Here is a 26,633-nt window from a genome sequence, read left to right as displayed (position 1 = left end):
GACATCAGTGGTCTACAGGCTGGCGATGCTGATTATAAAGGAAAGACTGCAGGCATGGATAGAGGATGAGGGGGTGCTGGGGGAACTGCAGAATGGGTTTCGGGAAACAGAGGAGGTTGGAAGACAATCTGTCCTCACTGACGCAGTGCATCGAAATAGCAGAAAAGGAACACAGGCCCCTGTGGCTAGCATTTTCGGATATCAAGGGAGCGTACGATAGCGTGGTTCAAGAGGAATTGTGGCGAATACTGGACACACTAGGCGTGGAACATGTAGTCACAAATCTTTTAAAGGGTATCTATAAAGGTAACAAGGTAGTTATAAAGTGGGGAAAACAGGTATCCAAGCCTGCAGAGGTAAAACGGGGGCTTAGGCAGGGGTGCCCCCTGTCACCCTTATTTTTCATGATGTACCTACAAGTATTAGAGGCAAAATTAGAGGGAAGTGGACTTGGCTTCAACCTCTCTTTAGTCAAACAAGGAAAACTTATTGATCAGGCATTACCAGCATTAATGTACGCAGATGATATAGTGCTAATGGCCAACAACAAGGAAGATTTGCAGAGATTGATGGACATCTGCGGTAATGAGGGAGATAGGTTAGATTTTAGATTCAGTAAGGAAAAATCAGCAGTCATGGTTTTCAATGAGAACGAAGGTAGTGAGCTTAGAATACAGGAGGTCACGCTAGAGATAACAGATAAATACAAATATCTGGGCGTATGGATAAGCGATGGGACCGAGTATCTGAGGGAACACGAAATATACATGACGACTAAAGGTAACAGGAATGCAGCAGTCATGAAAAATAGGGCACTGTGGAATTACAATAGGTATGATGTTGTGAGAGGAATATGGATAGGGGTCATGGTTCCTGGGCTGACGTTCGGCAATGCGGTCTTGTGCATGAGATCAGAAGTTCAAGCAAGATTAGAAATTAAGCAACGTGGAATAGGTAGGCTTGCTTTAGGAGCTCACGGGAATACACCAAATCAGGGAGTACAAGGTGATATGGGATGGACATCATTTGAGGGCAGGGAAGCTAGCAGCAAGATAAAATTTGAGAAGCGATTGAGATAAATGGGGGAGGAGCGTTGGGCTAGGAAGGTTTTCAGCTACTTGTACATGAAGAATGTCGATACAAAATGGAGGAAGCAAACCAGGAAGTTGAGTGGTAAATACTTAGAAAACAGCAGGGGGCCAAACCAAAAAAAAAAAATATCGGTTAAGAAGAAAGTGAAGGAAACGGAGACTGACATGTGGAGAATGGGCATGATTAAGAAGTCCGCACTAGAGATCTATTGAACGTTTAAGCAGGAAATTGCCAAGGAAAGGATCTATGATAATACTCGGGGTAGTTCTCTACTGTTTGAGACCAGGACGGGAGTACTGCGAACCAAGACATATCGGGCCAAATACGAAGGGGTAGACACAGAATGCAGCGCGTGTGGAGAGGAAGAAGAAACTGCCGAACACTTGATAATGTTCTGTAAAGGGCTTCACCCTATAGTTCAGGATGATGGCGCAGAGTTTTTCAAAGCACTGGGGTTTAGGGACCGGGAGGGCAAAATAGACTTTAAGCGGGTAGACTTAACTAGAAGGAGGTTATCTGATTAGTGGCTAAAGTCAAGGCACGAGTGAAAATTAAACTCTTCACTGCAAAGTACGAATCCTCAAACTCACTTTTAAGGAAAAAAATAAATATATTTTTTGGTTCATTAAGTATTACGGCTTGGTGGCGGTAGCCAACGCCCGATCTAAAGGGTACAGCCATATTCATCCATTCATCCATGTGCCAGCGCCACCTGGGCCATCTATCGTATCCACCTGGGCCACATATCGTATTATAACAGCGCCACCTACTCTCTGTATTCATTAACTATACGAAAACTACTAATGTTATCTAGTGATATTACTTCCAAAGACGTATACACACAGCATCGTCTAATGAGCAATTCTTAAAACTAACTAGAAGTGGCTACACACTACATATAAATGGAAGAGGGAAAGACCCACACCCTAAGGAACTTAGCCCCTAAAACACCGTGCCGTGTTGGACTACCAAACCTTCTTCTGTGGGGCGTCGGCCTCTGTGAAACAGCGGTGCTCGGTCGAGTTCTATCCTGGCTGCGTGGTCGTATATCAATAGAGGCGAAATGGTACAGGCCCCGTGTACCGTGGGATATCAGTGCACCTTAAAGAACACCAGGTGGTCGAAAGCTTCGGATCCCTCCATTACGGCATCCCTGATAATCATGTCGTAATTATGGCACCTAAACGCCCGTGTATTATTATTAGGAGCCCCAAAATAACACAGTAAGGCACCATAAGCGAACGCAATAACTTTAAAATAAATTACTTTATGATCAAACTATCAGTCGAACAAAAAGTGCTTCTGGCAGAGCTGAGTGATCCCTATGGATCTTTGTAAGGGCTTCCATCTAGATAATTAAAATGGTCATAACCACGATGGTCATTTCCGGAATTTTTCTTAGAGTCCTTCGCGGTCATGCAGTATTGTCTGGCCCTAGCCTCTTGAATAGCAATCATTGCGTATAGGCTAGAAGAGTTCACAGAGAGCACCACTATCTTCTGAAGAACTACTTCAGAATACCCTTGACAACGCGCCCCGCCGTGGTGGTCTAGTGGCTAAGGTACTCGGCTGCTGACCCGCAGGTTGCGGGTTCAAATCCCGGCTGCGGCGGCTGCATTTCCGATGGAGGCGGAAATATTGTAGGCCCGTGTGCTCAGATTTGGGTGCACGTTAAAGAACCCCAGGTGGTCGAAATTTCCGGAGCCCTCCACTACGGCGTCTCTCATAATCATATAGGGGTTTTGGGACGTTAAACCCCACATATCAATCAATCAATCAACGCTTGACAACGCAATATTTAGAGCGTGTTAATACTGCCTTGTTCACGTTATTTCCTTTCTTTGTCATTCACCCATCTTGGTGTTGGAAATTTTCAACGACTACACTTGTCATTTGAGATTAAATAGCAAAATTTGAGGTTAAATAGTGTTCTTATCGGCACCAATTCTGAATATTTATAGACATTTATAAAATGGTAGGAAGGAGAAGATGGGAGGTAGCTTGCGAAGAAGAAATCTGTAAGCAGGGGTTGTGTCGAGACGACGTTTAGACAAGTGGGCTTGTCTTCCTCAAGGCTAAATTCTGTTCTAGCCTTGAGGAAGACAAGTCCGCTCGTCGAAACATTGCATCGACCCTACCCCTGTTTACACACAACCCCTGTTTATTTTTCATCACTGGTATTCACTGTCACTTATAGGAATTTATGCACAAAAGTCAAAAATAAGACTTCATATAGCCACTATAAAAATACTATAAAGGATCTTGACCTCTAATTCAGGTTCATATAACAAATTGACATGATATAAACGCAATTAAAAAATAGACCTTTGTCTATGATCTTGTCTCTGATAAGGTACGGGCACAAGATAGTGGCAAACACCTCAATAGGAACACTAATCTGACAACCGAGAAGCGTTGTGAATACCGCGAATAAACAAGGCTTGCTGACAAGATAGCGAGCTGCGTTACAAATTTTTGTAAAAGTTGCTGTCGCACGCTCTTGAGAACTAAGGCACTTTTATCAAATCCTGCTGTTATCTGCAGTTTTATGACAGTGATAACGTGCACGCTTAGGAAAATTATAACAGAAAAAAAAACATTGCAGTGTCGACTTACTTGGTCTCGATATTTTAGAGAGGGCCTCTTCGAAAAGCTGAATAGTGAGAGCAATCACTAGGATGATGACAACAACAGGTCTCATTACCTCTTACTTCTAAGAAAATGTTTTCGATCTAATCGCCAAGCGATCGTCTTAAGACTGGGCTAATTCATGCAACGTGACCACCGCTTTGTCTGAAAGCGCTGGTCCACAAGTGTTTCGCAGCAGACAATGAAAGCAGTGTAGGTTGTGTGGGTAATGTTGGATAACATTAGCCCGACAGCAAAGCGCTAGCTCTTCACAATTCCAACGCAGAGCAGCGTATTAAAACAGTCAAGTGATAGCTCATGCCAAAGAAGAAAGTCGGTATTAAAACATTGAATTCCTCCGTACATAAAAAGTCAGCATTTCCAGAAGCAATCTGGCGCCAAATTCGCAAATATTGTAATATTCTGCACACACATCTTTCTTTCCAGTGGTTGTATTCTCAATACTTATTGTTTTTAGTTAGTTTGACAGAAAGTTTATTTTCCCGAAACACACTTACTCATAACATATAGTTTGATTCTTCTGAAAAACAGAAAGCTCATAATCTTTGTCAGTAGATTACTCATATTACGTAACAGCCCATGTGGTACATACGTCATAAAGCATCTTAGGGAAACTTTATTGTCTTGCTTTAGTATTCTGTGGTTCTGACGCAAAGGCAGAGACTCTTTCCGAACGCTTACCGCCGTACAAGAGCTCAAAATATTTTTCTAAACAATCATCGGAAGATCTTTTTATAATGCAAGTTCTGAGAATCACAGGTGTGTTTTTGCCGCTGGTCACATATAGAGGCATTGTTCTCACAGGGCGCTTGACAATGTTTCTATTTTTTTTTTTTTTTGCTAGCAAGCACTCATCTGCCTTAATGCAAATCTTGAGACAATCCTTCCACGGTTGCTGTGCTCTCATCTTACCGGCATTTAACGTGACACTTTTAACCTTTGCCGTTGATAAATATTATATTATACGACCAAGCTGTTCTATTTATTATGCAATAGTCTCATTCTGTCTGGCGCAGGGTATCACAGTCGTTTCACCATCTTCACTAGCTATGCCTCTACGAAATTTTGTTTTCTTTAGTCCACTGCTCACACTGACTGCTGCCCGCCATGGTATCTCGTATGCCACTTGGAACAAACTTCACCACAAATACAGTATTCAATAAGTGGATAGTGCAATCGGACATATCGTCTATGAGTAGCAGCGATAGCCGGCAAGACGCATCTATAATCATTGTCTATCTCTTGCATCAGCTTCTAGGTCACTTCTATATTCAACTGAACTAAGTGTTTTGTCATTGTTCAGTATACGAAGAACTTGCTTTAAATATAACACAAGGGGTGAGTGCTCTGGGGCTCAGTGGCAGCTCCGGCGCCTCGCGAAACATTCAGCGCCGACAACTTGTTATTCCCTGCCAGCAAAATATTGCACGGTGCCATCTCGAACTTCCAGACCTCGCACCACCTCCTGTGGCAGATTAGCAAGTGCTGCACTGCTATGCTCATGGCGGCGGGTTCGATTCTCGACTGCATAGGCCATATTTTGATGAGGAAACACCCATGCTCTCATATATAGGTGCGCGTTAAGCAATCCCAGTGAGCCAAATTAACACAGATCGCTCACTATACGGAGTTACTCATAGTAACATCATTTGTCGTTTTCGTACGGTAAACCTCCGTAATTGAATCAATTTATCTATGAAGACAAGTCAGATTGTTAGAGTCATGCCTTTTTTTTTTCGGGCCGTCTTGCATGAGCATTTTTAAAAACATGGTTCCAATCCGTCCTAAGGTTTACCATACAAAAACGATCGGTCCGATACGCCATGGATGCCATACCATGTGCAGTAATGTCGGTGCAGCAGGCTACCTAGTTGGTCGTGATGAGCTCGATTTCTTCAACTATGACGTATTTCTATCTGTCGTTCACTCTTCTTTAAATCATCATCATCATCATCAACATCATCATCATCAGCCTGACTACGTCCACTGCAGGACAAAGGCCTCTCCCATGTTCCGCCAATTAACCCGGTTCTGTGCTTCCTGCTGCCAATTTATACCCGCAAACTTCTTAATCTCATCTGCCCACCTAACCTTCTGTCTCCCCCTAACCCGCTTCCCTTCTCTGGGAATCCAGTTAGCTACCCTTAATGACCAGCGGTTATCCTGTCTACGCGCTACATGCCCGGCCCATGTCCATTTCCTCTTCTTTATTTCAACTATGATATCCTTAACCCCCGCTTGTCCCCTAATCCACTCTGCTCTCTTCTTGTCTCTTAAGTTTACACCTACCATTTTTCTTTCCATTGCTCGCTGCGTCGTCCTCAATTTAAGCTGAACCCTCTTTGTAAGTCTCCAGGTTTCTGCTCCGTAGCTAAGTACCGGCAAGATACAGCTGTTATATGCCTTCCTCTTGAGGGATAGTGGCAATCTACCTGTCATAATTTGAGAGTGCTTGCCGAATGTACTCCACCCCATTCTTATTCTTCTAGTTACTTCAATCTCGTTGTTAGGCTCTGCGGTTATTACCTGCCCTAAGTAGACATAGTCTTTTACAATTTCAAGTGCACTATTACCTATCTCGAAGCGCTGCTTCTTTCTGAGGTTGTTGTACATTACTTTCGTTTTCTGCAGATTAATTTTAAGACCCACCTTTCTGCTCTGCTTGTCTAACTCCGTAATCATGAGTTGCAATTCGTCCCCTGAGTTACTCAGCAATGCAATGTCATCGGCGAAGCGCAGGTTACTAAGGTATTCTCCATTAACTCTTATCCCTAACTGTTCCCATTCTAGGCTTCTGAAAACCTCCTGTAAGCACGCGGTAAATAGCATCGGGGAGATTGTGTCCCCCTGCCTTACACCCTTCTTGATTGGTATTCTGTTGCTTTCTTTATGAAGCACTATGGTAGCAGTTGATCCCCTGTAGATTTCTTCCGGAATGTTCATATATACTTCATCTACGCCCTGATTTTGCAGTGTCTGCATGACGGCTGATATTTCTACTGAATCAAACGCCTTCTCGTAATCTATGAAGGCTATGTATAGTGGTTGGTTATACTGTGAGCATTTCTCTATTACCTGACTGATAGTATGAATGTGGTCAATTGTTAAATAAATATGGTAGTCTTCTTTAAATATGGTAGTCTTTCTTGGGTGGTCTCTGTGTGCGTGTGTGTGTGCCTGTGTGTACGTGTACGTGTACGTGTGTGTGCGCGTGTGTGTGTTGATTTGTTGGGTTTAACGTCCCAAAACCACTACATGATTATGAGAGACGCCGTAGTGGAGGGCTCCAGAAATTTCGACCACCTGGGGTTCTTTAACGTGCACGCAAATCTGAGTACACGGGCCTACAACATTCCCGCCTCCACCGAAAATGCAGTCGCCACAGCTGGGATTTGATCCCGCGTCCTGCGGGTCAGCAGCCGAGTACCTTAGCCACTGGACCACCGTGGCGGGGCATGTGTGTGTGTGTGTGTGTGTGTGTGTGTGTGTGTGTGTGTGTGTGTGTGTGTGTGTGTGTGTGTGTGTGTGTGTGTGTGTGTGTGTGTGTGTGTGTGTGTGTGTGTGTGTGTGTGTGTGTGTGTGTGTGTGTGTGTGTGTGTAAGCACTTACTGACTGCCCGGCCATCTAGAACTGGCGGCTGCGTTCATATTTGTAAACATAGTCGATCAAAAAGAACCTATTACGCATATCTGAGGCGCAACATAAGTAAGTATTAGGTGATATGTTTGTTTACTAGAAAATACATAGATAAGTATTTCTAAACACCGTAGTGTTTCTTACGCTGCGCTGAAAATGCGACGCTATGCACAGAAGAAGGCCGGCCGAACAAAACACTGTCGTCTTTCGACTACATATGCAGCCAAGCATGCCGACTCACGGCCATTTTTTTTAGTGTCATTTTATAGACGGTTTTAAGGTCACACGCGTTTTGCCCAAAAAAACTTCCGGTGACCTCATTTAGCATCTCCCTTAGTGCAGGGTACCAAATCGGATGCTCCGATTTCTGGTTAACTTCCCTGCCTTTCCCTAACTTTATTCTCTCTCTCTCTCCTAACGTCAAAACTAAAAGCACGTTTTCAATTTTTTTTTCGAGCGCAAGAAGACTGTTGCTTTCGTTTTTCACATAAAAGAAGCGTGCGTAAAGTACGGAGGAACGTTTCGTAATTTTCATGTAGCTCAAAAGAACATTTATTTGAATATATTTTGCCCAATAAGGGAAAGAAACTGTAGAAAATCAGCGGGCTATTTTCTAAAGCTCTTGTGATCCGCCAATGCTGTTAAAGCACATCGGTGAACAAAACCGGAAGTCATCAAGGGGCTGTGTTCGTAACCCTTGAAAGGGTCTATATGTGAAAAACTTATTTTATTTCTTGTCCCCAAGAATACGCCCATTAAAACGGCAATATATCGTAAAATACGCGTCCCTCTTTTTTTCTGCAAGCGGCACTTCTCGGCAGATGATATGACCGCAATGAATGTGAGGGAGAGAAAGGCAGCACTTATCCCTGTACGCCACGGAGTTGTAGTGGTTGCGGCACTCGGCTGCTGATCTGAAGTCTGTAGATTCCATTCCCGCCGTGGCGGTCGTATTTCGATGGAGGCGAAATAGTGGAGCTTGAAGAACAGCTGATGGTCAGAATTTCTGGAGCCCTATAGAACGGTGGTCTTCACCATAATATCCTAGTTTTGGGGAATACAACCCAAATATTAGTACTATCCTCATTCCTCCCAGCCTCGTGAGTCTAATGGTTCGAAGCTTATACCATCAGTGCAATGAGTTGCTAACGCAAGCCTATCAAAATGTCACGCCATACCCACAAAGTGAATGAGTATTGAAGATATCGGGAAAACCCGATTGTAATGTAAATATGGTGAAAGAAAAGTGGATCACAAGATGGCTTGCCGTGGGCAGGAACCGCACTTGCGACCTTCGAATAACGCGGTAGCATACGAGGGCTATTGGCCAGCTGCCAGCTCGCAATAACTTAACATGCTACGTGACGCCAAACAGGCTCATAAAGAGTGTGCCACACTCGCCTTCAACGCTACAGGTGGTGCTGACTGACACTTCCACGTTTGAATTCACATATATACCCAAAAAAGTGGCTGGGAAGATAGCCGCCGTGGTATCTCAGTTGGTAGAGCATCGAACGCATTATTCTGAGGCCGTGGGCATGGTTCCTGCCTATGGCGAATTATCTTTTCCGTCCATTTTTCTTTCTTCACATTTACATTACAATTAGGTCTAACAACTTCCTATACTTTCCTTCAATTATTGTCTGTTAGATCTTATTGATACTGTGTCTAACAATAAAAAAAACGAGCTCTTAAAGGGACACTAAAGTAAAAAAAAGACAATTTGCGTGAGAGTGAAAGTTCAATGTATGACAACATCTAAAACGACAATATTATGAACAGCAGTGCTCTAGTTACCAAAAAATTAAGGTAAATTCACATGCGCCCACCCCAGCAGAAAATTCTAAGAATGATCCTGATGGCGTCAGATAAACCCACTACAATTAATCAGGAGTAATCGATACAGCTGCACTAAATAAAGAACCTTCTGTGCATCAAGAGACGCGATAAAGTCCTGCTTGTTTGTTTCTGTTTAATTCATGGAAAAAACAACCACCGGACGTTACTATGGGGAGTGGTGCGAGTGGTTCGAAAATTCAATTTTCGCGTTGTTAAACTGGACAAGTATTGCTATCCAGCGGTGCCCAGTTAAACCAAAACACGACTGTCATTTCGGAGCCAATGGCAGGAAATTGATAAATGGCCGTGGTTGCTGCTGTAGCTCCCGCTACTTTCGTTCTGCTGCTACTAATATCTGCGACCGCGCAGTAAAGCCGGGCAACGTTGTGCTCGGCAACAGTGACGTTAGCCGATACGCTTTATGAGGCGGGAAATTTAAAGTTCTCTAACCTGATGTGGACCATTAAACGTAACTTCATTTCAAAATAAACCCTTCCTTAGTACAAAAGTAACACGACGAGGTTTCTGGACCACTATTTCAACAATCAATGTCGACTTAATAGTTGCCTTTAGTGTCCCTTTAAGCATACACTTCCTTTTCTGCATATACATATATATATATATATATATATATATATATATATATATATATATATATATATATATATATATATATATATATAAGAAAAGAAGCTGGATGCTGGTACACGTATGAGAAAGCAAGCAGCTCCTTTATAGATTTACGTTTCGGCCGTGGCACGGCCTTCGTCAGAGATTGTCAAAGGCCGTGCCACAGCCGAAATGTAAATCTATAAAGGAACTGCTTGCTTTCTCGTACGTGTACCAGCGTCTTTTTTATACGTACCAGACCCACTGAACTTTCCCACTGAATATATATATATATATATATATATATATATATATATATATATATATATATATGAAAGTAGATGCGCTTTCTTCACGTAGCAACAAAGCATTTTTCATTCAAGGCATTATGCCTTCACAAAGACGGGGCTGCCGTAGGAAACAGCTTTCATATGTCCCACAGCAAACCACTTCATCATCCATCTTCGTGGCCCGAATTTCAGCTCATGTCTGTCTGGCATATTCTTCAGCTTGACATGTCGTCTCCAACTTTGACAAATTGGGCACACAGAAAATGGAACTAGTTAAGTGTAAATGTTACAAAATGTATTTTTATTTGTTTATTTATTTGTTTACTCATTTATTTATATACTTATAATTTTATTTATTTATTTATTTATTTATTTATTTATTTATTTATTTATTTAATCAAAACACCGGCGTCATTTTTGTGCCCACACTTCGCAGTAGTGCGATAGCACCTGTAGATGGGTCACTTGGGATGGCCCATTCGTTATATTCGGATTACGTGCTTCTGTATTACTTTTTTTTCATCTACCATAATACTTTAAATTGCCGCTGTCTGTCTCCTTCTTTTCTTGCCCTTCGTTATTGGGGCTGTTTTTTGATGCGAATCATGTCGTACGAACTCGCCCAAGCAACCACGTTAGCTACATTAAGGCACTTACAATAGTCGTGTCTTTTTTTTTTTTATCAGTAGGCAGTGTACTTAATGTAACCTGAATGTCTCATAGGCTTTGTCTGCATTTTTAATACACGCTGTTTTTTTTTCTTTGTGTGACATGTATTAGCACTATGAGCGGTAAGCTATAAAGTCATGTGAACAAATCTTTTCTTGTCAAATATGAAGTTGCTTTCTCATCCTCTCCGATAAATGTCAGAGGAAAAGACTATATTTTTCAGCGTTACAGGTCGCAGCTTATGAAACCTAACTTATGAAATCACTCTTCCTTCATTAACATTCTATACGCGTCTTAAAACTTGAAAATTTGTGAGAGCCAGTAGTTCGGCCATTTCTGCTTAGAAGAAGAGAAAGTGACAACATTTGATTTATGGGAATGACGTTTATTTGATCAAAGATTTCAATGTCATTCAATATTTATTGAACCAGTTCCGTACCTCAGTATACTCTGTTACCCGAAGTATACTGACTTACCATGGGCATGAGCTTAATGTCATCGCTCTAGGAGTAAACCACAGGTGTAGATTCTTCTGAGTTTCATCCATGTAAAGTTCTCAAATATTTACAGGGACTTTTCATGCAACTGTTGGGATCCTCAGCGGCCTGAAGAATTGTAAGATTGAAGAATTATTACACATTCACAGTTTTTACATTCGTTTTTGTGGCATACATTTAAGCTTCTGGTTCCCCAACATAATCATCAGCTTAAAGTTTCATTTTCGCCGTTTAAATGCTGGATGCACGTAAAATGAAAGAACTCCCGGGGAGAAGTGACGATGAAGTATTTGCTCATTTTTTTATTTTTTTGGCATCTGCTTTATCTTTTTTTTTTTGCGTAGCAGCAGCTGGTGAAATTCGTAAAACGAAAGAAAGGTAAATTGTATTTTGTGAAACCCTGAAGCAGTCTGCCTATTTATGTACATTGTCATCATAGAATGCTGTTACAGTGACACATTAAGAGCTAGAAGATTATAGTGCGACGAACCACTCTAGAAAGGGATCCCCGACATTTTTCATATATATTCATTATCTCGTCTCTTCGAGTGATACTTGCGTGACTTTAGAGACAACAGGTTGTACAGACATTCGCAGAAACATTACGCTACAAACAATTGCGCCTTCAGTACCGACAACTGCATACCACTGCGTGCTAGCCCTTGTCTTTTGACACCACTGCACCTACGAGGTGTTCTGACATGCTTACAAAAGACCAAACTCCCCTATACTGAGTTTTTAATATTTTACTTGGAAAAATTATCGTAGTACATGGTATGCCGTACACTTGGCCAAAATGCAACCTTTCCGTAGGTTTATTTAGCAAAGCCCTAAGCTTCCACCCTTGATAATCGCTATTGGCTTGATGATACGATTGCGTTATTACTTAATCTTAAAGCAGCAGCAAACAGAGTCGTAATAATACGTTACAATCACAGGCAACGTCATTTAAATGTGACAACTGATCCCGTATAACTTTTATTGGTGCAAGGTTAATACATGAGTTCGTTTTCACATGGAGGCAAACATTCGTTTGTCACATTATGATTCTATCAAAACTGGGTCATGCTGCAAACTTTATCAGATGTGCTGTAGTTAAATGCGTGCACTCTTGTGCTGTTTGTCTATACTTGTTTCATGTGCCAAAACAAGTAAAATTCATAATCACTTCCATGCCTGATGTATGCACGATGTGTGCACTTGCATGCATTATCACGTGCCAGGGTTGTATGTGGTGATCAATTCGTCGTTTTATTCATTTGTAGTACAGTGCGTGCCGTTACTGGGTTTAATGAGAGTGATATAACAAATTACGGTTACTTTTCTATAGGCGCGCCCATACGTGTCACATGAATACATGATAAACTACGATTGTGGACTTCTTTTTAATCAATTCAAACTGTCAAAACTAGCCTACCTTTGCCCTATGAAGCCCACAAGAACTGAATATTTGCATACGTCGATCGGTAACTTGTATAGCGGAGAAATGAATTCATTTCTACCGGAATAAACATGAACAGTAACACAACTTACTTTTCAAGCTTAACATGGGCTCATAAAAACAATAATCGTGCAGTTATTCTGAGTGCATCAAGGCGCCTGTCCTTGCAAGCAGGACTGTTATCCATGACATACCTTAGTGGTTCACTAAGTTCATTAGTTTTGTATTTCTGGCGATGTGATCGCCTAAACATAAGTGATATACCACATGGGTCTCCCTTTCATTATTTATTCAAAATTCCAGTCATGTCCCTATTAAAAAACTTTAATAATAATGATAGAAGAAAGTAGATGAAGGAAGAAGGCAGGGAGGTTAACCAGAAAGACATCCGCTTGGCTACCCTACACTGGAGGTTTAGGGAATTGGACAAGAAAGATGAGGAAGAGGGAAGAGAAGTTGAAGAAAAAGGAAGAGACAGGCAGTAAATCCACTGCAACGTGTACAACTCCACCACAGGTCAAAGGCTTTTACACAAACCCGTCGTTCTCGAAAAGCACAAAAGGGCTTTCACTGCCTTGTGGGCTGTCGAGATATGTGGGTGGTGCTGTAATAGCACCTGCACATGAAGTGACCGATCATCCAGTCACCGCAATACGTTGTGGGTTACTTGTCTCTCTCAGACAAATCGAGGTTGGCGGAAGTAATAATAATTGTTGGGGTTGAAAGTCCCAAACCCACGATACGATTATGGAAGACACCGTATTGGAAGACTCCGGAAATTTCGACCTCCTGGGATTCTTTGACGTGCACCTAAATATAAGCACACGGGTCTCAAGCATTCTCACCCACGAGCCTCAGCAGGGAGGTACAAAAGGGGACACATGCCCCCTTCAAGCCACACCAGTACTTGCACTCACCCAAACTACACCAGTGCTCTCCCCCATCCCAGCATGATGTGAGACTGGTTCGCACCAACTCCCCCACCCCCCCGCCTGAAGAGAAAATCCTGCCTACGACCACGTTTTCGCTTACATTGGAAATGCGGTCACCACGGCCCGAATTTGATCTGGCGATTTGCGGGTCAGTAGCTGTCCTCAATCACGTACTATATAAGCATTGATGTTCATTTGGAACAGGTATACCCGTATGTCGCAAGAAACCTCTGGCCTGTTTGAACGCGTCTTAGTGGAACATTTTTGCGCGTGTGTGCGTGTATCCGTGTTTTTTTCTTCATAATTATTTTTGATCTGTTTCTCTTTCAATCCCCGATTTCCCAACCCCAGCACAGGGTAGCGTATCAGATCCTAGCATCTGGTTAACCTTCCCGCCTTCCTCTTTTCTCTTTCTCTCTCTCTCTCTGGTATCTCTCTCTCCATTGGCACAGTACCATGTTGCTGTGAGCGTGGGCAGACAAGTATGAATTGGCACATACGAAAGCTTGTCACATAATTTTGGCTAAACTGTCACCGTTTTTGTGCCGCCATCTTTTTTTCAGTACAGGCGGACGAAGAACATGTTTATTTATGCTTATTTCAATGTAAGTAAATAAAATAACGCGACAAATCAAATACACCATATTGTGCATCGCCCAGTCATTCATGTAGGCGCCAAACATAACTGTCCATATTGATACTCACTGGAAGTTTGATTCTTCTGACTCTGATTACTCAGCACAGTTTGTGCTATAGTGGCCCCTATAAAAATAGTTGAAACGAGTAAGTTATTTGAATATGACAGCACACGCGACATATATTGCGCGCCGTTTGTAAATGGTTCTCGTAAATGATTTCACACCATCAGAAATATTACACTATCTTATGCCACGCTTCGTCCTTGCAAACACCTGACCCACCTGACCCACCTGACCTACATTTAAATCTAGAGAAACATAACGGGGCCGTTGCTAATTTGATTAACATATACTTCTGAGTCTTCCACTCGAACATACAAGAACAGTTGAATATATTGTGCCGCTGTCCTGAAGTGAACATTCCGTAATTTTCATTCATGTTCGATATGAATAAAATCAAAATACCAGCTATAATGCGGATGTCACTTGATAATGCTTTGTTTTTATTGTCTGCATTATTTCTTTGCTTGATTTAGTTTTCTGCGCACGTGATGTTGCTGACCACATAAGATGTTAGACTTGTTTTCTTAGCTGCAAATTGCTGAGGTTTTCTAGGCAGTGTTGATTTGTTTTGCAGCATTGAGCTTAATCAATCTTGCACGTGCACAATAATTATTCTGTCACTACATCTTCCAAAATAAATGGCAGAAAATGAACAAATAGGAGCATCATGAAAGGGAAAGTACAAATTATACAAAGCCATAATACAGGAACATATTTTTAAAAATAAACAAACAAGACTTGATTGGCAAAAAAATAATAATAAATACGACATGGCAGACGCTGTTTCATGAAGGCTAAAAATGCTACGTTGCTATCATTCAGGATAAATCTACTTACATGAGTTGGGTGCCACGTTAGAATTTCCAAGTATCTTCTACAAGAAGTTTTATTGCCTGAATCACTTTTTTGTTATTTCATTTTATCACACAGTTTGATAACTGCGGACCGGCAACTCAAGTAAAGTTCTCGCGTGCTTTAAAGCTCGCAATAAGAGATTCGTCATTTCTAGTTAATAAGAAAAACGTCACAACGGAAACCCTCCTAAGAAAACCCTCCTAAGAAACCCTCCTAAGAAATATTTATTCAATCACTTCACCACGTTGTTGGTAGGTCAAGATGTTATTACAGATGTCCATAGTACAGAAACTGTAGCCTGAATGAGCCGAAAAAAAGCGATAAAACATAGCGGTGTGTTTCGATAGTGTATGTCTCAAATGTCAAAACATTCTGCCGTGAAGTTATCTATATGCTTTTATGATTCAAAGATCACTTGCAAAGCCCCTTTTACACGGACCAAGTAATGGTCCACAGTATTTTCTAATAACAAAATAAATAATACCTATTAAAAGTTACAGAAGGTTAGCCGTTGTGTTAATAATGTGGTTGTCATACTCACCCGTATTCCCAAGTTGACTTACAACGTTCACTGCTCCATTTGCTCCATGCGCTATAGCTTTTCCTGAAGTCATATACAAAAAAAGATCAACATACGTGCTCCTTTTTCAAAACACCTTTGCAAAAGAATATATATTTTTTAGGCATGCAGTAAAAGAAGCCAAGGTATTTCCGAAGCATTTTACTGCTGAACAAGTTGTTTTTCAAGCGCCAATCATTCCTAACGTAGACCAGAACTTTCGTTTGTATGAGGCAGCAATTTTTGCTGAAGGAAGGAAGGAAAATAGGAGGGAAAGAACGGCAGGGAGGTTAACCAGCCTGTAGGCTGCCGTTTTGCTACCCTGCGCATAGGAGGGGGATGGGGGAGATGAAAGATAGAGAGGAGAGAGGGAAGAGAGATAAACACAGCACATTCGGCAGCACGCGCGTGCACACTCAGTCATAGTCCAGTTTTGTCTTTTGCGGTGTGCGACATTGCTGTTACAGCCGCTTGTTCAAGTTCGTGTCACGTAGGAATTTCAACAGAGCTTTTGTCGCCTTCTGTTGCAATGTCTTCTCTCGGACACTTGACAGAATAGTGTCCACAGCCATTTGGCTGTTGTCGATGCGCGCAAGAACGGATGCCAGTGACTGTCTCTGGATGTCATACAACGGACAGTCGCACAGGATGTGGTGTAGCGTCTCTTCGCAATGACAAGCATCGCAGAGAGCGTTGTCGGCCATTCCTATGACAAAGGAATAAGATTTTGTAAATGCCACTCCTAGTCATAAGCGATGAAGAAGGGTGGCTTCTCTTCGGCCGAGCCCAGTGGGCATGCGGAGTTCGACTGCTGATGCGAAGAACGTGGGATTGTGACTCTCGCCTGAGATGCACTTGTGCGTACATTTACGTGTGGGTTCAGAGAACCAACAAGCATTCTTTAGCGCAACGGAAAGGATGTCGGTCAGAGCGTATAATCATGTAATGGTAACAAGGAACACGCCACCGACCATTCAAAGGGCCCCTAAGCCACCCAGAAGATAAGAAGACCGAGAGCATGGCTCTCTCCCGGCATTTTCAGCTCTTGCGGCACAATTCGTGACGTCTGCTGTTTGTTCACGTGACGTCAAAATGAAACAAGCTTTCAATTGGTTCGTACAAGAGCGATATCTGTTGTGGATGGTTGCCTATCCTGCTTTGGCATGCGCACGATTGCCGTTCTGCCTTGTCTCGCAGGACCATCGTGCGAGATAAACTGATTTCAGTTCGTTTTTTTTTTTCAATTGCGACTTATTGTGTGGAGATAGCAGGGTGTAGTCGAAAAGCACAAAATTCTTGTTGGCTCAACTCAGACACCTGGACATACCACGTGTTTTACGAAGAAATAAGCGGCAAGAAGGAGATAGGAAGGCTAGTGAAAACAGGGGCGTAGGCAGAAATTTCTTGCGGGGGGGGGGGGGGGGGCAGTGAGGACACTTTTTTGAAGTAGTCATTTTAAACGCGATAGTCTTTCTTGGTGACCTTTCACGCAAAAATTTTGGTCTGTCTGTCCATTTGTCTGTTGCTCCAACCTGAACGGTACCAGGCACGTTAAACGGCACCGGAGGAAAACCTAAACGGCCGACCCCATCCGCAGCGCCCACCAATGTTGCTCAAGGTTCAGCGTTCATACTTGTGCGATTGTCAATTGAAAAGCAATTATCGCACATATTTGAGGCACCATAACAACACGTATATATTCTGTATGTGCATCTTTTACTAGAAAAGGCATGCATAAGTTATTCTAAGGGCTGTAGCGTTCATCACGCGGCACTGACCATGTAACGCTTGCACAAAAAGGGAAGTGTTTCCAACGCTTTGCTAAGGCGACCCGGTGGTAGCACCTACCCGTCGCCTTGCGTTCTACAACTTATCACCTCTGAGACGGGCGCGCACGTCTGTCTCAGAGGTGATAAGGTGTAGAACGCAAGAAAACAATACGTAGAAAACAATATGCCCTTCGCTTCTAGGTGCCTTATGTGAGTGCACAATGTGCCTTGTGAGTTCTTCTGACAATTATATGACATTCGAAAAATTCCATTGCCGTAGCCATGGGCGTCGCCGTTTTTTGCCGTCAAATTCACCATCCAAAGTGACGCTGACACCAACGGCCACCTTTTGCGTCTCATGAAACATCTGAAGCTTTCGCCTTGATAATCTGCGTACGGTTGCAGCATACGAAAATTGGCAGCCGTGGCCGTAGGGGTCGGTATGTAATGGCGGTACCCATAAGTAGTGTCTACATTCTAAAAAAATATCGCTTAAAAAGGCTGTCTTTCTGTCCCACAACAATAATCGTCATCAGGCTTGTGTGCGCTTCCTTTCTTGAAAACTCGGTGCTGGCCGCTTTTCTATCGAGAATGCAATGTAACCCTGATAATGGGCGTGTCGATCGTGACCGGAATGTACCGGGCGCGGGGCGATAGCGCAAGCATGGAACGCAATATAGATGAGGATTATTGTTGTGGGACAAAAAGACACCCTTTTTACTAGCTCTTTTTTTAGAGTGTATAAGTAAAGAGCATGTCATATTGCCAAGAGTGTTTCATTTTGGTGCGCTCAGTTTAAACCAACGCCTCCTTTCTTTATTTCAATGCCAATGCAAACGCCAGTGCATGCATGCACGGCTTACTTGAAATTAGTGACACAAACACGATGCTGCCTTGAATTGTAGGCCTGGATGAAATCAGTTACTTGCAACGAAGCGAGGCCCTTCCTTTCTTATTCTTTCGTCAACTTATGTAGGTGCTTACCATGCATTTAAGCAGCATTCTATGTACTCACCCACACCTCTCACCCTGGGCATTTTCACACGTGGGACCTTCACTTTCGGAACTGAAATATCAATGAGACATACGTCATGTAAACACTGTGCTTACAAATTCTTGCCCGTAAAAATCATGGAGCGCTGAATGGGCAGCATTATTTCATTTATTCGGATGTGCGTTCCTCCGTTGTCAACCTTTATATATTTATTTATAGTCATGAGACGTCATATCGGCAAGGAGCTGGGTCATCATACGGCTACGACTAAGACTTGAGCTCTTCGATCGGTTCCCCTTCTCGCGAAGCCATTTAAAGTTGATATCAACTTAAGAATGTACGGCTGTCCATCAGTAAAATGCGCGTCTAACTAACCGCATTCATTGCAATGATGCTATGGTTTAGAAAATCCAATTAATGCAACACGGATGCGCTTGAGGCCCCACTCGCTGCATAAAGACTAACGTTTAAAAGATCATCTAAAAATCGCACGATCTCCCACTAAAGGGAACCATGAGTAGCATGCAAAACAGCAAATGGGCCGACTTAAAGTTCCGTTCATCGCGGGCACCTTGCCCGATGTTAACGCGTCTTTGCAAGTGCGGCACACCATGAATTCACTGCAGCTTCTGTTGCTGGTACTCGTCCCTCCCGAACTCTTGTTGAAGCACGCCACAAGGTTTCATCGCCACGCCACGCGGGAGCAGGTGGGTTCACCGTGCGTCTTCTCGTTCCTTGACGCTGTCACGAGAGTAAGGGGGAGAGGCCACAGCCTCTTATCCAGCCCCTCACACAGCCCGATTCGCTCGCAGGATTTCAAGCTGTACGGTTGTGCCCTCGCGATCTCCGACATCAGCGTAGCTCCCGCCGACTGGTTCGCTCTCCGCGGTCTCCTGGCGCCGTGCAGGTCTCGCATTGTGGCGCCCCGCCCTTGGACTGCTTCGACCGGATCCCCACTGTCCTATCTCCTTCTTTTTCTCTCTCGTTGGCTGGCTTCTTCTCCGTATATTTTCCTTCTATTCTTTTTATCCCTCCTTCCCCCCACCCCTATAAGGCACTGCGCCGTGTCGCCTGAAGGCAGACAGAAATTAGGATCCTTTTTCCTCTTCATTCTAACCACTACCACCACCACCACACAGCCCGGAAAGCGCTAGCTCGCGAGTGGGTGCTGGCAGTGCTTGGACCGGCTGTTGCGCCTGCGCAGTAAGGGTGGTCACGCCGCACACCGGATTGAACTCGCCATAAGCTGATACACATCTAAATATTACCAGTGACTATTGTGCCAGTATATACACAGCATCAGCTACGGACGGACGGGTGGACGAGTGCGCGGACGCATGGACGGGCGGACTAGCGAGCCAGTTCACGCAACTCAAGCGCTAGCCCACTATGGTAACACGTCACTCCCGGCCGCATCCAGGCTTTCTGCTTTAGAATGACTGTCAGTTGGGCGGGTTGGTAAAGGCTTTCTCCGACAGCTGTGCGCCATGTGACGTCACTGCTGCTAGGGCATGCGCAGCGCGGCTCTCGATAGGTTACGCGAGACGGATCAAGCTCGGCCAGTGTAGCTCACGCTGCAAAACTTTGATAAAGACCGACAGCCGTCAAAGCGATTTTCCTCTGATGTTTGTTCCTTCGAAAAGAAGCTATTTTTGTACTGCGAGTCATGGTAGTCACCTTAGCGTCGAAAAGAAGCTATTTTTGTACTACAAGTCGTGGTAGTCAACTTAGCGTCACCTTCGCACCTGGATGCAATCGAAGTTTGCTATTGTGCCGACCTTGACGTGTATACCATAATTGGCAGATACGCGGAAGGTTAATCGGGAAGGAAATGGCTATTCGGCAGAAGCAAGTTGCAACACGGCACTGTAGCGCTGAGGCATTTGGAAAAAGCGCAGCTCAGCCTTGTGGGTGTAGGTTGTACTCATTGTTAGGTCACAATGGACAAATAGGTCACTTTAGTTTAGAGCGCAGCATAGACAGAGAGATAAAATGAAGAAAATAAAGATGGAAAGCGAGGGTAAAAATACATAGACACGGAAAGAGAGAAATAGAAATAGGAAGTGGTAAGAAAGACACAAAAAAACTAAATGACAGAAAAAAAGAAAGAGATGAAGACAGGTAATATCTCATTATGGTTTATTGGGCGAGTTGGAGATACATGATTGTTTTGAAATGAGAGCGTGTTATTTAAACGTGGACAGAAAGACAGGGACTAGCGCTCGTCCCTGTCTTTCTGTCCCCGTTTAAGTAGTGCGCTCTCATTTCAAAACTGTCATCAAGACAGGAAGAGAAAATTAAACATAAAATAAGAGGGCTAACTAGCTCCGCACTTCCTAAAATACGAAGCTGTTTTTTGTTTTTTTGTTTTTTGACGAACAGGCTGACTACACGGAACCTTGGCCACATACAGCTTCAACATAAAAAAACAAAACAAAAAAGTTATAGCTGGCTCATCTCTCTGCTGATATCGTGCTGTTTTGCAGTACAAGGACGCGAGTAGAATTTGAAAAAAAAAAGGATTCCACAACAGCTTTGTCAAAAAAACCGGCGTGGTTGGTAAAAAATTATACATTATGCTAATTGAAACTCAATGCCTCCACTGCTTACGTCAGAAAACCAGACATAATGAAATTGTGGGCTTGGAGCAACTTATAGCGTCGCACACCGAAGAAGGCTAAAAAAAAAGGCAGCCTCACGGCTTGTGCAATGAGCTTTATTGCTGTAAAAGCGATATCTGTGCTACGCCAAGCAACCCCGCAGCCAGGCTTTTTTTTTTTGGCGGGGGGGGGGGGGGGCGCATTTGTTAAACGCTTTGAGCAACGGCTATTTTTATCATTATCCTCGGTAAAACACCCCCTCCTACCGAATTTGGGGGGGGGGGGGAGTTGCCCCCTCCCCCTGGCTACGGATCCGACGCCAAGCTTATTTGCGCACCTTCTACAAATCACTGAAATCAACGCTATGCTACTTTGAAATAGCTTTGGCTAAAGTCATTTACCCGCAGTGCATTAGGACCATTCTTTCTATTCTTTAGTCAATTCAACACTATATATAGTATACGCTTATCGCGCATGAAATTGAGACTATATGCACTCACCTTTGACTCTCTTCATACCCACACGTGATAGCTTCATTTTGGAAACTGAAAATATTGGTGAAGCGTGCGTACCATAAATGCTCTATTCACGAAAACTCGCACTTCTAAACCATTCAGCATGGTACAGACAACAGTATTCGTCTGTTCGGATATGCATTTCCTTTTGTTCTTCGTACCTGCATATTTTCTATATTTATCTTTCATTTTGAGACATATGGAGTTGTAACTGTTATATCAACATGGAGGACTGTCGTTATAGCTACGACTAAGAAATATTGGGTATACTTCAATAACAGCGGTAGCACAAAAAAGAATGGGACACAAGACTGCAACACGGAGACACACACACACACAGTGCTTTATATGTGTCTCTTTGTTTGCTTTCCTGTGTCCCATTGCTACTGTTGTTTTTCAAATGTGCCGTACCAACAAGCCCGCCTTGCAAATTTAATAAAAATCCAGCTTCTCGATCAGTTCCCCTTCTTCTCATACATTCATTGTCACCTCAATTTACAGTGCTGCAAACGATCATTTATCGAACACTTTTATGTGAATAAATTCCTCAATATACCTATCTTTCAACATTTCAACATTTAATCGTTATACTTTACCAATAGTACTCCTTTATTTTTTTAGGCGTAATTCTCCAGATACCTAAAGCTAAAAGGCTAAACTAACCACAATAAAACCATTCAGTGTCAAGCAACGGCCAAATATTCACAGAATAATTATTTTAAATAAATTTTGTTATGCAGGTAAAAATATATGACAGCACAAATGACGTTGGAAGGCAAGAGACTTAGAAATGGCACGCACAGAAAGGGGGTGGGGCAGTTGTCAGTCAGTTGTTCTTTTCAAGAAAAATGAACAAATATAGAACTACGGATATATATAAAGAAGTGCAATGCACAGCAAAGCTACACGTAGAGATGAAGACGTACGTCCTATTTTTCTAAAACATGCACTTAGGCACGTGACCAGAAACTCTGGCTGCCTGGAAAAATGGCAGGCATGAAACAGCAATGTCATTATTTCCCTCTGCGAGCGTACGTCTTTCTTCTTGGCATTACTACAAGGGGGTGGAACGTTAGCGTAACAATTTAACAGTAAACAGAAAGCGAACGCTTAACGCATACTTATTAACAAAAAAGCGCAGTTTGCCTAGCTCAAATAAAACATACATGGTGTAACGATGCCACAAATATTCTGTGGTTAAACACTCAAAATGTTCTCATCTAGTTCCTACCATATAGACATGATTTCTTCAAAAACAGAGATTGGACAAAATACGTTCGTGCGACACCTTAGTTCGCTTTTGTTGTTGTTTTTTCGGTGCACTTCCAAAGGCTTTCTTTCGCCGACACGGAAGAGGCGATGTGGGGTCCTCGTTGTCAACACACCTAAAAATTTTAGATGAAATTTCACGGCGGTGGGGATAGCGAAAATTTTGCTTAAAATACCATGAACGTGTAAAACTGCACTCACCACGAAGTTTTGCACCCTTCGATAGCTTAACTTTGGGTACCTTTATGCGCACTGTAAAGAAACAAATATCGGGATTAAGAGTAAAAGTAACATAACATAAGTAGATGATGAACTGTATTTTATGGAATCACACTTCTATTAGTAACTTATGGAATTCAACATTCCAAACTGCCGTATGATTATGAGATACACAGTTTTAGAGGGCTCCGTAAATTTCGACTACATGGGGTAACTTAATGAGCACCAATGCCGGCACAGGGACATTCGCCTTCATTAAAATGCAGCTGCCGCGGCTGGGATCCGATTCCTCGACCCACAAATCAGCAATCGAGCCCCATAACCCATACACCACCACGGCAGGTACGGAATAAACTTTGAGCACTCCATAATTGAAATACGTTGCGCTTTTGAAGTTTCGATCACACTTTTGCGTGTTTAGAAAAATATGTTTAAAGATTTAGAGTATACTTGGCACTCTATTATGGGAAGGCATGAAGTTCATAGGAACCGTAAACTGGTCAGAACATGTATTGAGATAGCCCCACCAACGGAAACTTTGTCTATTGTGTTTTTTAAAGCGATCCCTGTTTCTCCCTTTAAGCATGAATTTACATTTTTATTTGTTCACTCAGCACAACTTTTCGCGCCTCGCGCGGCAGTAATTTTAAACACACTTGATGGAGATCGCCTGACTTTTTACTGGTGTACACTGTTAGCTCTCTATGTTAGCCTTGAACTGCAGTACCGTTTATTAAGTAATTTTTGAACTTAAAATATACCAATATTCTTCGTTTGTAGTGAGAATAACAGTGAAAGCACCCTCTCTTGTATTATCCGACGCTCAGTAAAGGGAGCATAAACGTTGTTAGCTGAAAGCCTAGTGGAACCTGCCGTAGAGTTTCCTATATATACTCTTGGGGCAACTCAGGCGTTAGCTTGTATGGGAGCTGCAACGCATGACGCTCCAGCGAGCACGGGAATCATGATGGGCAGTACACGTATTTGTCTTCAATTTGTACTTTCGGCTCCGTTTGGCTTCGCCTGGCTTGGAGACGCTTTGCACGAGGCGACAATCGGTAAGGTTTAGCAATTACGCTTCACCACTGTAACCTTTTAGGCTCACCAATTCAAATCAAGTCACGAAGCTCAAATTGGTTTGCTCTTTTATTCGAAATATTATCCAAACGCGGCAATAAACAAATCCACAAGTCCATTCGAAGCCCGCAAGCACGAGGACTAGGCAAATTTGTGTACTATCCATCATTCCTATGGTGGCTGAACGATCGCAGCGTCAGAGTTCATTCGATCGAAGCGCCATAGTTAGTTTTAGGAAGTTCTATGGAATCTGCCGATGAATTACAGACGTGCTAGGAGTACCTCATGGCTTCTTCGAACTAAACCCCGAGGCCACGAGCATCTGCCTTTCGAGGTGTTAAAAGGACCTATACCTGACGGTGAGTATTCGGGAAACTTAGTCCACCGCTTTGAAGCATAGAGCACTTTAGGGGTTCGGTTTATCGTGTTCTGACGTATTCTTTTTTTTCTATATTTTCTTATATTATAGGTGACTTTTTCAACTGAAATACGAGTGTTTCTAACGAATTTCCACAGATGCATATTCGTATAGGTCACCTACGTCAGCAAAGTATGCTATAGCCTATTAAATAGGCCAGTATACCACGCAAGAAGTTCAATAAGGCCTCGACTGATTTTCTGTCGGCAGGCGAAAAATTTGGTCGGACTTTTTGTTTAGCGTTCGCGCCTGATGCACTCAGTAGTGGTACCTGCCCAGATCTTGTGGCGCATGCGCATCTGAGTAGTTTTGCGCGATGGTGCACAAGTAAACGATAGTTTAAACAGCTTCGTTCTTACAGGTGTAGAAGTGTACGACTATTCCTCTGTCTGTTGTTGTCGTCACGCCTTACATTTTTAAATATGCAAGAAACACAGCGTTTCGCGGATGCACCGCCTCTTGAAATCGATAGCTATGGTTGTTGATGCTTTTAATTCAAACCATTTTATACCGACTCAAGTTCTTTTTGCAGGCAATCCTGTGTTTGCTCGGAAAGTATTGATACAAGAGATTCAGTTTGACCGCTTTTTTCCTTGCTAAGGATTTTTTAAAATCTTTATTCGTTTGTAGTACATACCACAGGCCTTCAACTATAGCTAGTATAGAAAACAATAAATAGAAAGAAAACACTTCCTCCGATAAAGCGCTTCTTTTTAACATCGACGTCTTGCAGCACGTCACTGCAACGCTAGTCTGTTAAAATTCTGATTAGGCGCTTCTATAAGTGGTTTCACCTTTATTGATGGTTTATTACTCATTGAAACAACTGAGGTACATGAACCCATAACAGATATGAGAACGGTGCCGGCTAAAGACCAAAACGCAGAAGAGCTTGATTCGGGCTTGTTCTGCTGGAGTTGTGCTCACAGCGTATTTAATGGCTTTCATATAAATATAACTTCACAAATTACTACAGCAAAAGCTCGTTTATTCGCAATTGAAGGGGACTACGAAATTTTTATAATTAAGTGTAATAGTTCCAATTAGCGGGTGGATGCTGGAATGGGCAGAAATAGCACCACGCTGCGCAGAAAGAATCTAAAGAAGCCCCTGTGGGTGTTCTGTTGTGAACTAGGTGATATAACGCATTTGTGGCAGGTGATGTCGTATATCTGCCGTATATCTAAATATTACGTCCATAGAGCTCTAACATGAAGCAGGACTAGTTAACCAGTCAATGGTATGCCAGAAACAGGCGCCGACGTGCATTCATGGGAGCAGTGAGCCTTAATGTGAATATATGACGCTATTTTTGTTCTAAAACACGTTGACTGACATGGCATAGTTAACGCAACCAAAATTTATTGTAATCAGTAATTTGCTTTTGCTTGTTTTTTTGTCGTGACTCAATGAGCATCGTTTACAGCACTGCATGCCAGGAGCTCCAGTACAGTGTCAGAGTTCTCATCTTCTGAGAAAGGCTGCTGTTTTGTTGTTTTGCATCACTAGGGATGTTGGTTTGGTTTTGAAACGCCCTGTGATCACTTTGAGCCGGCTTCTGCGGGAAGCAATGCAAACGAGCGGCTCCAATTTGAATTAATCGTCTGAATACGTACGCGTTCGAATTATCAGCCGTTTTCACCACTAGAAATACACAGGGCTGTGCCGAGAACAGGGTGGCACTTCAAATCAACTGCAAGTTTGAACGCGTTCAAATTAACCATGTTTTACTGTAGTACTTTTTTGAAGTTTGAACGCAGTAAAGGGAAACCCAAGCGGACCTGCTTCGCTGCAGTTGGAGCACTTCTAAAGATTGACGTATCTATCAGGTGCCAAAATATGGCATAAAGAGTGTACTCACTTCCTCCAGCAAGCTGTACTTCCAGGCATACGAAGGCGACGGCGACCACAGCAAGGGCAAGAAGGGCTATCCTCATTGCTCCTTGCTTTTCGAGAAGGATCGGGCAGTATTTTCGCGAACGATTTACGCATGGCGCTGCGAA

General features: G+C 42.9%; 2 protein-coding genes across 3 annotated transcripts in view; both read right to left on the bottom strand.

Annotated features, from left to right (window-relative positions):
* Positions 1-4,028, bottom strand: part of LOC142790839 (uncharacterized) — a 26,587-nt gene extending 22,559 nt beyond the window's left edge. For both annotated transcript variants that reach the window (XM_075885366.1, XM_075885367.1), the window contains exon 1: positions 3,709-4,028. In XM_075885366.1, coding sequence (XP_075741481.1) covers positions 3,709-3,793 — 85 coding nt within the window. In that variant the 5' untranslated portion in view covers positions 3,794-4,028. The remainder of the gene's footprint in view (positions 1-3,708) is intronic.
* Positions 4,029-11,184: 7,156 nt separating this feature from the next.
* LOC142790844 (uncharacterized) lies at positions 11,185-26,633 on the bottom strand. Its single transcript, XM_075885374.1, has 7 exons — positions 26,492-26,633; positions 23,118-23,168; positions 21,633-21,677; positions 18,554-18,604; positions 15,752-15,814; positions 14,360-14,416; positions 11,185-11,389 (listed from the first exon to the last, which is right to left on the bottom strand). The coding sequence occupies exons 1-7, from the start codon at positions 26,565-26,567 to the stop codon at positions 11,382-11,384; spliced, it is 351 nt and encodes a 116-aa protein (XP_075741489.1). The 5' UTR covers positions 26,568-26,633; the 3' UTR covers positions 11,185-11,381.

This window comes from Rhipicephalus microplus, unplaced genomic scaffold (genome assembly GCF_043290135.1).
Source record: "Rhipicephalus microplus isolate Deutch F79 unplaced genomic scaffold, USDA_Rmic scaffold_132, whole genome shotgun sequence".
Lineage (NCBI taxonomy): Eukaryota > Metazoa > Arthropoda > Arachnida > Ixodida > Ixodidae > Rhipicephalus > Rhipicephalus microplus.
Note: the sequence above shows the minus strand (reverse complement) of the source record. Positions and strands in the feature narration are given on the sequence as shown.